Raw genomic sequence first — 12,475 nt, 5'->3', positions numbered from 1 at the left:
AGGTAAAATAACCATTCTGTTGTTGTTGTTCTGTTTTATCCATCTAAAACCCAGTAAGCAGTGTCAAGTTAAACCATCTATACCCTTTCAGTATGCATGTAATGTATGTAAAGTTATTTATTTAAGTTTGTTGACAGGGTAGTACACTGATCCAGTATAAAACCATTTGCAGGCACAACCCATGCGGAAGACATTCACAAAAAAAGAAAAATAGAACAAATTCACAAATACAGGCTATAATCCGCATGAACAATTGTTTGCAATATGCAGATGGGAGTCTTTTTGTTTTTATATTTTTTTTCCAGAACACTGTCTAAGTAACTTACTGCTGAGCAGCACTATTTGATTAAGTAACTTGCTCTTAATTACAATTATAAATAACAGAGACTGGGAGAATCAAACCCAAGACCATTGGATAAAGCTTGTGTAACAACCTCATAGTCTTAAACCCTCCATGTGTTTTGTTGCTCGTAGAGTCACATAAACTGTGCGTATGAATCGTTTTAGGACTCCTCATTTTGGTCAACAGTATGTAGCCTTCCATTTGTGTGCCAGTTTCTTAATTCCAAATGCCATTGAGCAGATAGCACTATTAAGGCCATGTGTACATCCCTTCGCTTCATGGCAACACCTGGTAGAGTAACACTGCTTCTGGCAAGTCATTCTATTTTAATAATACTAGAGAGAATTCATGAATATGCAGTAATAGTAACTTTGACACGTCCATTGTGAATGACATTTATCAACCTGCTATAAGGAGATGGAACAAAAAGTGACAGCATATATAAAGTTTAACGACTGAGTTACACTACAAATACTGTACACTTTGCAAGATTAGTACAAAATTCACCTTGTACTGTACCAAATTATACACCTATAAGGTAAAGCATTATATCAGAAAAGTGCTTTGATGACAGTAGCAGGTATGTGCTGCCAGAGTGATAGGATGTTACCAGTGGCTAGAAACAAAAATGAGAGTGGCAAACATGTCAGTCACAAGAAGGGAAGATTGCAGGTAACTTATTAAAGGCATAATCTTCCCCAAAAGTTACAGATTCCTTGTATGTTTAAGCCTTATGGTTGAATACTTCTTTGAGATCACTCGTTGAAGGAGCCAGTTTTTTCCTCTCTTTAGGGTTTATCTCTTCCCTGTCACTCATAGGACTGTGGAGTGAGCATGTATAAGTAAGGGGCTAGTGGGAGTTGGGAGGATGATATTTAAACTTAATACACCTTGCAATTTTGGTGGGTGCATTTTGACTTCCATCCAGTTTACTTTTGAGGTGAGGGTTTGGCAACAAGGACTTGTAGTGGGATCTGAAAGCAACTGTCTATTATAGATGTGTGATGTACTAGGAAGAAAGGAAGCTAAAATGATCTGGCAGAAATCTGAGGTTGCAAGATGTAGAATTGGTCAAATAGCAACCACAGATGTCCTTCATTCCCATAGCGTTTCCAGTTATTCTTACTGTGGGATCACTCTTCCGCCTCAGGCAACCTGAATGATCTGGCTCCTGTGCAATACCAGCTTAAGCCTGAATTTGTTGCCAGGTGAGTGGGGTGTCACACTCAGGGCCATAAAACCAGGGGCCTTAAATGTGACCCAGCGTGCGTTTGCACACACACAGACTCAGAACTTTTCTGCCGCAGTCGAGATCAAAGAATTGATCACTTCACTCCTGCTGTCCCTCAAGACGTCTAAAGATAAAGTACCCCGCTTGTGGTAGCTGATGTCTCGCTAGAAAGAGATGATGTAGGTGTGGACTTCACATTCTGCAACAAAGATTTTCAACGGACTCTTGGTTATTGTTCTGCTTAGGCTAAGGAACGCCGTACACACCACCTGTAGTATCTGCCAGTCAATTTTGACACTGAAAACCCTTCCGTGATAATTTGTCTGGCAGCCTTAAAACTTTACCTCAGAACCAGAGATTAAATACTTGGCCCTATGTATGGATCCAAGAGCTCCGGCCCGTCCCGAGGCAGAAACTGCCTGAAAAGAAAAGACTAAGGTTGCAAGCGCCTACCACTTCTGTCCCTCCGTTTATTAGGACGTTCCATGCCAGCCACCAATTTAGGGGTTGAGGATGTCCACACTTAGAACCCTAGAGCTTTCAATGAGCTACCCTTATGGAAGCCGCCCGGAACCACCGGTGAGCATGTCTTTGGAAAGTTGTTCGGATATTGGCTTCAGCCAGGGGAACAAGGCTCCACCGGACGCCCGCCTGCAGTCCAGGGAATTGGAATCCTCTCCTACAGGCCAGATAGCTTGATACTAGGCCGTCTGTTTCTCAAGCCCAAAGCCCTCCTCTTAGAGTAAACAAAAAAAACTAAGCATTTCTATCTGCTTCCTCTGAAGGAGCAGCCAGACTGGCATTCCTTTTCTCCCAAAGTCTTTGCTTGCAGGCCTTTTTATGGCTCTTAGGCCTTCAGCTCCTCTCTCTCCAGCTGCTACACTGCTCTGCCCTCAGCCCCAGGCCAGACTCCAGCTAGTTTCCATCCTAACCTATCCACACCCAGGGAGGAAGAATTCTCCTTCACTATCCTCAGATGAGTTCTGTCAACTACTTCCTCACAGATTAAGCTTCCCCTTTGGACTACTTATTCTCCAGATGAGGGGATTCCCTAGAGGAAAATTCTCCACCTGGAAGACATTTCTTTTGAAACAATTACTAAGAGAGGGAGTACTTCCAAGTGGGATACCAACTTCCTGATGTTGATGACATAAGTCCAGTTGGAGGTATTTTGAATTACTCCTAGAGTGGAATCACTCCCTCCCTCCTCGGCTATCCACCTCCTGTGGTAGATCTCCAGCCTATCTGGGGTGCATTTGCATGTAGCTCTCAAAAGCACCAGAATCACAGTCACCAGCTCCCAAAAGACTTGGACCGCTTTTACAAAAGGTTGGGTCCTCCCTGATGAGTAGCTTAGATTCCTCATAGTAGTTGCATCAATGGCAGATCCTGCAGCTCATTACCGGTGGCCCCCCTGACAATCAGTCCAGCCTATACCTTCCCTTCCTCTTGCGCTTCAGAACAAGAGTATACAGCAAAGTTGTGGGCAGACTGGGGAAAAGATGCGCACATCTTCAAATAGCACTGGCTTTTTAGGGCTATCAATTACCAAAACCCACCTGGTCAAATATAGCTCCTAGATTTTGGTCAGTCAGAGTTTCTTCCTTTGCTTTCCTCCATGCCACTGACTCCCTCCCCAATAAATTCTCAGGTACCATCTAAGCCAAGTGTCCTTGGCATTCTCAGGTTGCCAAAGATACTGGCTATGAAGTGTAGCTATGATGCAGCTGAAGCCTCTGCTAGTTCTGCAGCTTTCAAAGCACCTGTTCTGCTTCCAGGTACCTCATGGCTTGTGGGCTTCCAGCCCCACCTTCCTGAAAGATTTTTCAAACCATGATTTTGGATGCACCACTGGGACAACAAATTCTGTTTTGACAAACAGTTCTGCTTCTGAACTGTTTTAAGCCTCTATAGGAAAAGCAAAAGGAGACTTCAGGAACCTAAAACATTGCAAGGATCTCCCCAGTCCCTAAATTTTCTATGAAATCTACCCTGCAAAACCTCCTTTGTCAGAAAGAGCCCCAGCTCCATTCACCTGCTGTATCCACTTCTAGACATAAGTGAGGGGTCCAGGGAGCCCTCCTCAACCTACAGCCTAGGTGCAGCCCTTTTTTCAAGGCAAGAAACAATCGTGTGTGAGCTGCCTCAGCCATCTCCCACCTCTCAGCCCCGCCTCTCTCAGTCTGTCTTCTCCTTCACGGAAAAAAAGGCATTTTACATTACTGGGTACTGGCTTATTAGTGGAAAAAGGATACTTCATCTCCTGGCAGGAAAGCCTCCCCACAAGAGCATCCTCTTCCCCTCCCAAAAACAACTACATCTAATTCCCTCAGGTTATCCAAGAACTACTCGCTAGTGTAGACCATAGAACACTTTCCCCTCCAGCTGCCCATTAGAAGCTGAGTGGGGTTTTACTGGGGCTATTCCTAGTGCCAAGGATGGCCCTTTTGGAGGCCCATTCTGGATTTATTCTTCCTAAATCTCTTTTCTTGAAGTTCCCTTCCTTCAGAATGTTATCCACTGCAAAGCCTTCTTCCACCTGTTGCCACCCTAAAGCCTTCATGGCCACTTTTGAGACCTGAAGGAGGGCATACCTCCACATTCCCATCCACCCAAACTTCTGGGAAGTATTTGTGTTTTGCTGGACCTCCTTCTTCACACTTTTCTTAATTACTCCCTTGCCCTTCTGGTTTTATCCACTCTACCAGAGTCTTCTGGTTCCTTAGCCCCGCCCAGTAGCCTACTGGGTAAGAACACCCAAAAAGGCATTCACATCTACCCCTATCTAGACGACACTCCTCATTCTAGCAGAAGAGGCAAGTCTCTCCTGAGGAAACTTACCTACTAATCACCATGTCCCTACTCAGAATTGCTTGGGTTCACTCTCCAACCTGGTAAAATCATCCCTCTACTCCAGCCCAAGACAAAAACCCAGCTTTCCTGGGCTGCAGGATAAGAACTGACTGGAAGGCTTTCCTTCTACTCAGGATTAAAAGTATCTTCCCTAGTCAAGCCACTTCACATGACCTCTATCCAGCTCACCCACCTCTTCCAGCCAGGTAGTTCATGCATGCTTCCCTGAGCCCCATACATAAGCAGCCAATAAATTCCTATGCTACCACAAGCCAGGCTGCAAATGAGGAAGTTCCAGTGGTACCTAAAAAGTCTGGTCACAACACAGACAGCCCGTGAGACTTTCAGGTACCTGCGTTCTTAACATGTGTACTGAAAGACAGAACTGGAGGGGTGAGTAGAGCCAGCAGAAGTACTCCATACATAACTCCAGGCCTACCGGCTGCAAACCCACAGCAGCCCAATACAATACATATGCACAAAGATACCTCCGATCTAGGGTGGGGAGCAACCTTTATGAGATGTGGCCTCCATAAGGTGCAGCAGCCTAATGGGAGCCCTCCCTCCAGCAAAAAGCATATCAACACCAAGGAGATGACTGTGGTCCATTCCTGGCTCCTACACAGATCTTTATCCCCTCTCTTGCTATGCAAACTTCAGACCCCACCAAATCTTCACAGGCAACATTACTTTGGGATGTTGCATCAACAAGAGAAATGGGGGCAGGTCTTACTGGCTCCACAGGGCTATGTAAATGCAAGGAATGAAGGGGAGCCTGGGGCCTCTCAAGCACATCATCTCACTGCAGAGCAGCTCTATATTCAGCCCAGGACAACCATCAGCGGATAACTCCCTCAGCAGATCCCTTCATCTCTGCATCTGTCTGCAGTGGATATTTGCATAGAGATGGAGTTCTAGACATTTTGTTGTCACCAAAGTGGGCACACCTCAAATGAATCTATTTACCTCCCCCCAGAACCAGACAATTGCAGTTTTCTGCTCCAGATCTGTCCTCACTAGTCTGGAGTGGACACCTTCCCATTTCTTGAAGGGACTGGGCTAACTGTGCATTCTCTCCTTCTCCTCCATCAAAGTCCTCCCTATAAAATCAGAGGACAAGCCAAGAATCTTGCTGGTGACTCACTTTTGGCCAAAGCATTAGTTCCCCTTATTCAATCTCTTGCCAAAGGCAATTACCTAAGATTGCCTCACAAGGTGGACCTCACACAACAGGAAGGGCTCTCTCATTCACCCACATCTGGAGATGTCTGCTGAACCCTTTGAGGATAAACTCTTGATTCATTCAACACCAGTACACAGAGGATGTGCTATTCATCAACCCCCAACAGTGATGAATGAGAAGCAGATTAACAACATCAGATGAAGATTATGTCTTACCATAACGTTCCATCTGTGTTGTTGATCTTCTATTCATCACATCCCAACCTCCATCCCCCACGAAAGGCTCCTGGTGGATCTTATGGGTTCTTGTGGTGTTTTCAGGATTTTTGCGCAGAAGTGCCCTCTGCTTTTACTGCTGTATTGTTGCATGCAAACTTGATCTGAGGTAACTGGGAGAAGGGCATTGTGGGTAGCAGCTTAGCTCGAGAGTATTTGGTATATGCAAGCTTGATATTTGGCCGACTTGGTTCCTTTGTCTCAGAACCTAACCCATCAGTGATGAGTGGAAGAAGATCAACAACATAGATGGGACGTTATGGTAAGACATAACTTCTTTCTTTCCTTTATCAAAACAAACAGTTTCCAGATGGGTTTCTGTTGCTGTGTATCATTTTCTTGCACTTTTTATGTAGGGCCAGATAAGAGCTTATTATGCTAGAGATGTTGCCTGTTCAAATACCTGGGCTAAAGAATTATTCTAGGAGTAGTTTGTTTTCCATCTCTTTACACCTTTATTAAGCACTACAGGATAGATGCCTTTTCTAAGGCCAGAACTTTGTTTTTTTTTCCCCAAATCCATTCTTCATGGCATTCTGCACCTTTCAGACCTCTTCCTAGTCAGTATGAAAGCTTTCAGGAATCTTCCCGTTTACTAAGCAATACTACAAACATGATCAAATGAACATAGTGCAACTGTGCAAGTAGTTGCTGTAAAAGTAGATGTTCAGATAATCACTATTTTAGTAAATGCACCCTCTCTCTTTCCCTCCCCTTGTTCCTTGACTGATGTGAACCTATTCTCCCCCTCTCTGTTCCTGTATACCAGAGTCCCTTTTCCTGGGCTTTTAGTCTCAAATACCTTTTTTGTGACCAAAGGAACTCTGTCCACACATTCCTTGTGTATCAGTACTTGGTCTCTCTTATAGATTGTAGGTTGCTGTACATTATGAGATGAAGCAAGACACCCAAGGTTTGCTAGACTTACAGGATATATCGTACCTTGGCAGGATACTTCCCGTTGGTAAGCAATACTGCGACATTGGTTTATTCAGATGTCTGTAGTGTTATACTAAACTCTTACTCAACTATATTGTCACATTGTCGACCATAACCTAATGCTGATGCAATGTCTTGAACAAACTAGTATGTAATGCTGTATTAAAACCACACATGGTAGTTTTTGATGAAAATACTTCCTTGTCCTTATACCTTCTCTTGAGTTGCCCAGTCCAGCTTACTGTTCCTCCCAAATAGAAATACAGTCTATGGAGTGATTATTTCACCTTGATCAACTTGTTTAATGATGTTCTTGCTGTAGAAGTCCTGATCAGCATCAGCTCTGATCATAAGGGTTTGTTGCCTTTTCTGTTTGCTCTGTGATCTATTTCTTGCTGTCTCTCCCATTAGCGTGGTGACACAGCAGCTTGTGGTATTGGCCTTTTGCAAGTAAATGTGATAACTCATTTGCTTGTGTACTTTCATGGTTTTGCCCATGCATATGTGAGCTGCTCACAGATGTCTCCATGTAAGTGGTTTATGGTACTGTAAAGGTTTGCCATGTTCAGGAAATAGTATTGGCTCTTACAAGGACATAATCTTTATGAAGTGTGGAGAATGACATTTTTTCCATGTAGGTGTGTAAGTTGGTGTATTCATTTAACAGCGTCCTTGCAAATCCTAATACTTCTGCATGAGCACATGGACTGTTACCCATGCCCCCATCTGTTTCAGCTATAAAGTGGTTATTCCCAAGGCTCCTGTTTTTGCTTTTCCTGTAAGACTGTCCTCACCTCACCTCATCCAGCCTAGTCTTGGAATGTAAATGTAGTTGATGTGTTTCACCACTTGATAAATGATGTTCCATCTATTAAACCATTTCCTATTTTTAATCTTATGCACCAGAATCATGGATGGTCAAGTCATTAATCTGCTGCTCTTATTTTTATGGTTTTAGTAAAAACTTCTGCCTTAAGGGAAGAGGAGGTCATCTTTTAACATGTCAGGGTAGGAATGATAGGAGTTGGTTGTCTTGTATAATCATGCTCCATATTATTATATAAAACTTCTGGCTGTTATGCAGGATGCTGTCGTATTCCTGAGGGTTTCTGCTTTTAAGAGTCTTTTTGTAGGGTATTTTTATTTTGTATTTTTTTTCTTTTCATTATAAGGTAATTTAAAAAGCCTTGTATGTTCTGCACCTGTACCCTGCTACGGAGACCTTATTTGCTGTGTGCAAGCTTTTGGGTGATTATTGCAAGGAATGTCCATGAACATTTTTTCAACTTAGGCCTGTGCGCATGGATGCACACACACACATTTTACACATATGTAAATAAGTTGTGTGAAAAAGGGCACTGTTTTTTGCTAAGAATGTCTTGTTTCCATCCTGCCCATTATGCCCTACTGCATTGCTTCTAAAAGGACGCATTTTTTTTTTTTTGCCTTGTGTTCACTGTTATTGTGGGGGAAAGATTGCTGCCATTGGGCATATTCTTGTGATTCTCATCTCAGGCAAGTTAACTTTTATCACTTGTTCATAAGGCTGGATTTGAGAAGAAAAAGTAGTGGTAGGCAGATTTCTGATGGCTCAGAGTATTGCTTGCTGCTCTTTAGTGTGAAGTAGCATCTAAGTTGTGTAGTTGGGCCCCATTCGTATTGACTACTTTTAAGTTTCTCTGAAAAGGCTAAAATATATCTGGAGGCTTTGTGCATTTGTGATTTATAACACTAAACTGACTTGAATAAGATTGGAGGTTAGTACATTTTGGAACTTCAAACTTTTGATGTGTTTGGCTTTTAAGAACTGGTTAAAACAAGAGAGAGACTGTTTTAGGTTTGTTGTACCTTGCAACTTATATATAAATATATATATATTTTTTTCCAGTTGCTACAGATGCTTTGGCCAATAAACTGTTTGGGGCCCCAGAACCTTCTGCTATGGCTCGCTCATTACCAACAACTGTGCCAGAGTCACCTAACTATCGCAATGCCAGAACCCCTCGAACTCCTCGCACTCCACGTCTCAAGGATCCCACGCTGACCCCTAGGTTTTATCCCGTTGTTAAAGAAGGACGGACAATAGATTCTAAGGTAGTATTCATCATTTTCATAATGTAGGTAAATTAATAGGTTCCATTTTATTTTTTGTGAAAATGGTGTCTTTTACATTTTGGGAATATGATGTTTTTACAGGGATTTTAAAAAGAACATCTCTTCCCCACTTCATAAGGTGCTGTTGCAGTGGAAAGTAGTAACTTTAACTGTTTTATGATCAGGAGTTGAGTTTTGCTCAACTCATTTATTTTGAAATGCAAAATAAGTTAAGCATTGTAAAATAAGAGATTATGCATGTACAAACCATTCATACTGAAGTTGTAACATGAAAATAATGAGTTCCATAGCAGGTAACTTTTTGTTTATTATTCTCATTCATAGTAACATTTAAGGTGATAATGCTTTACAGTACACAATTTAAACTGTAGAATTTTGAATGTTTTTTGACTTCCATTATTGTATTGTATTGACTTCATATATGGAGACATGAAAGCCTTTGTGTTCCACAGCGTAGCAAAGAACTACTCATATTGTCAGTTAATAGAATGCCTGTGGATCTTTACAGTCTGAGAGATCATTAGTTTTGCACTAAGCTTACTGGTTTGCATTTCAGTGTCAGCTCTGTGCCCGAATTCCTAAATGCTGAAGTTGCCTGTGTTAATACTCTTGTTCCATTTCATTCCATTTTAGCAAGAAAATATCCTCTAGCGAAAAATAAGAGGAGGGGAGGGTTGGGGATTCACCTGTGACTTCTGAAGTCTGAGTTAACTTCCTACATATATACACAAGTTTCTAAAGAAGATGGCTCTCTAAATTGTTCCTTTAGAAGGTGGGGCTTCCACACTGTCAGCTGTAAGTTACCTTGCTGTTTGTTATCCTATGTAACCTAGATAGTCAGAGTTTCACTTTGGTTCGTCGCTAGTCATTTGAAATGATTTCTTAATACTTTCCCTAATGTATGTCAGCAGTCTGTAACACATTTAATTTTCATATGTAGAATCATTCAAGAAAATCACTTGTAGAAGCAGGTTGAGACAGTCTGTGATACAGCAAAGACAAAAACAGTTCTTCCTAGCACCGATTGTTTGGAATGTGTCTTATTGCTGTGATCACACTAAATAATTGTTAGAGCAAATGGTTAAAATGCACTGTGGAAATATTACTGTGTACGTTGTCTAGAAGATGCATACTTTTACATATCTGGTAATCCTACTAGGCCTGTGACCTACTTTTACAGAAGGCCCAGGGGTGACTGGCCTTTGGACAGGACAACAGGGAAACTTCCATTGAAGAAAGGAAGTGTATGATGTATGGTGAGACTTGGTGGAATCCTGCAAATGAGGGAGAGGAGGTAATTAGCAAATGGTAAGACAAATATGTGGCTACCTCTATATTGTTGATTGGACTGAAATAGTCTAAACTGTGTAATAAATCACCCTTAAGTCAGCATTGAGCACTGTTGGGTGTGGTGTGCATGGCATAGTATCTACAGTCAAAGTGTAGTAGAACTGTTGGGCAAAAGGAGTGGTAGGGGGGAGCAAAACATATTTGTGCTAATCTGAATTGCCAAGAAAAGTTAGAGGAGAGATTCAAAAGTTTTTACTATACATGATCCAGTTCATTCACTTCAGCATTAAGAGTGGTATGCTGCAGGTAGCAGTCGATGTCCTTCTATTCCCATGTTGCAGTATTCTTACTGTGGAATCCTCCACCTCAATTGACCCGAGCGTCCGTCTCCAAAGCAAAAGCTTAAGCCTTGTTGCTGCCAGGTTTGTGGGACATCACACCCAGGGCCATAAACCAGGGTCTTTAAATGTGATGCCTGCACACACAGACCCCCCAGAACTTCTCTGTCACTGTTGAACGTCAGATGAATCGCTTCACTCCGCCGGTTTCAGGACGTCTAAACATAAGTATCCCATTGGGGGAAAACTATTTTCTTGCTTGAGCTTTGGTTGCTTGCTGATATTTCTTAGCCGATGTCAGCTAGAAAGGGGAAGTATAGGTGCGGACCTCAAATTCTGTACAAAGATTCACATGAACCTTGTTTGTTCTGCGTAGGCCAGGAACACGACCACACCACCTGTAGTGTCTGCCAGTCGTTTATGCCGAAAACTGTCCGTAGGCATCTGGCAGCCTTCAAACTTTACCTCGAGAACCAGAGGTTAAAACACGTAGCCCTACGTGTGGATCTGCAGTTGGCCATTGTGGCAGAGCTGCCTAAAAAAAAAGGCCAAGGTTGCATGGCCTTCTGCTCCTCTGTCATGGGACGTCCCACCAGCTGCCAACCTAGGGGTTGGGGGATGTCCACTAGAACCAACGTTTTCAGTGACTACCCTCACAGAAGCTGCCTCGGAAGCCCTGGTAGGCACGTCTTTGGAGGTTGTTTCGATGTCTGCTTTGGCCGAGGTTGAGGGGAACCAAACTCCACCGGATGCCCACCCACAGTCCAGGAATCTGAATCTGCACGTACAGGTCATATTTCTGATGCTAGGCCCTCTGTTTCTGTCAAATCTACTCTTAAGAGGAAACAAAAAACTAGGCATCTGTCTGCTTCCTCGATGGAGCATCCAGACTTGCATACCTTCTCCCATTTTTTGCTGCAGGCCTTCATGGCTCTTGGGCCTTTCTCCTGCTACCATATTGCCTGCCCTCTGCCCAAGGCCAGCCTCAGCTGTTTCCATCCCTTCTATTCACATACAGGAGGAAGACTCCTCTTCCTCCTCCTCAGGAGAGTCCGTCACCTACTTCTCACAGATAGCTTCCCCTTTGGACTACTGCTCCCCATATGAGGACTCCCTAGAGGGAGATTCTCCCCTTGAAGGCATTTCTTTTGGGGGAAACAATTGCTAAAATGAGGGAGTACTTCAAGTGGGTTACAACTCAGACGACAGAAGTCCAAAAGAGGTATTTTGAATTACTCAAGGTGGAATCATCCTCCGCCTCGGCTATCCCTCATGTGATTCCAGCCTACCTAGATGCATTTGCATCAGCCTCAGACACCAGAATCTCAGCCACCAGCTCTCAAAAGGCCTGATTGCTTTTACAAAGGTCCCTGATGAGCAGAAATTCCTCATAAGGCCACCAATGGCAGATCCTGCAGTTATTGCAATGGCTGTTGGCAAACAGTCCAGACTTGTACCTTCCTCCTCCCTCTTGCCATCAAAGACAACAAAGTCATGGACAAATTGGGGAAAAAGATGTAGACATCTTTCTCGCTAGCTTTTAGGGCTATCAATTCCCAGACCCATATGGTCAAATATGTCCTAGATTTGATCTCCCAGACATCCTCCCTGATATCCTTCATCCCTGACTACCCCAACAAATCTCAGGTTGAATCTAAGCTGTCCTTTGCATCTCAGGTTGCCAGACACTCTATAAAGTGCAGCTCTAATGTAGCTGAGGCCTCTGCTAGGTCTGCAGCTTCAGCTTCTGTCCTGCGCAGATACTACTGGCTTTGGCTACAGCCCTTTCCTGAAGATTTTAAAACCAAGATATTGGACACACCTCTGGATAACAAATTCCTGTTTGGCAAACACTCTGCTGAACTGTTTAAAAGCCTCCAGGAAAAAAGAAAGGAGCTTCAGGACTTT

General features: G+C 43.2%; 1 protein-coding gene across 1 annotated transcript in view; it reads left to right on the top strand.

Annotated features, from left to right (window-relative positions):
* Positions 1–12,475, top strand: part of LARP1 (La ribonucleoprotein 1, translational regulator) — a 3,464,554-nt gene that overhangs the window by 2,204,840 nt on the left and 1,247,239 nt on the right. The window contains exon 13 of the mRNA XM_044069481.1: positions 8,713–8,918. Coding sequence (XP_043925416.1) covers positions 8,713–8,918 — 206 coding nt within the window. The remainder of the gene's footprint in view (positions 1–8,712; positions 8,919–12,475) is intronic.

The sequence above is a fragment of the Protopterus annectens genome, chromosome 4.part0, assembly GCF_019279795.1.
Source record: "Protopterus annectens isolate FY-2018-M chromosome 4.part0, PAN1.0, whole genome shotgun sequence".
Taxonomy (NCBI): domain Eukaryota; kingdom Metazoa; phylum Chordata; order Ceratodontiformes; family Protopteridae; genus Protopterus; species Protopterus annectens.
This window is presented reverse-complemented; position numbering and strand designations above follow the sequence as displayed.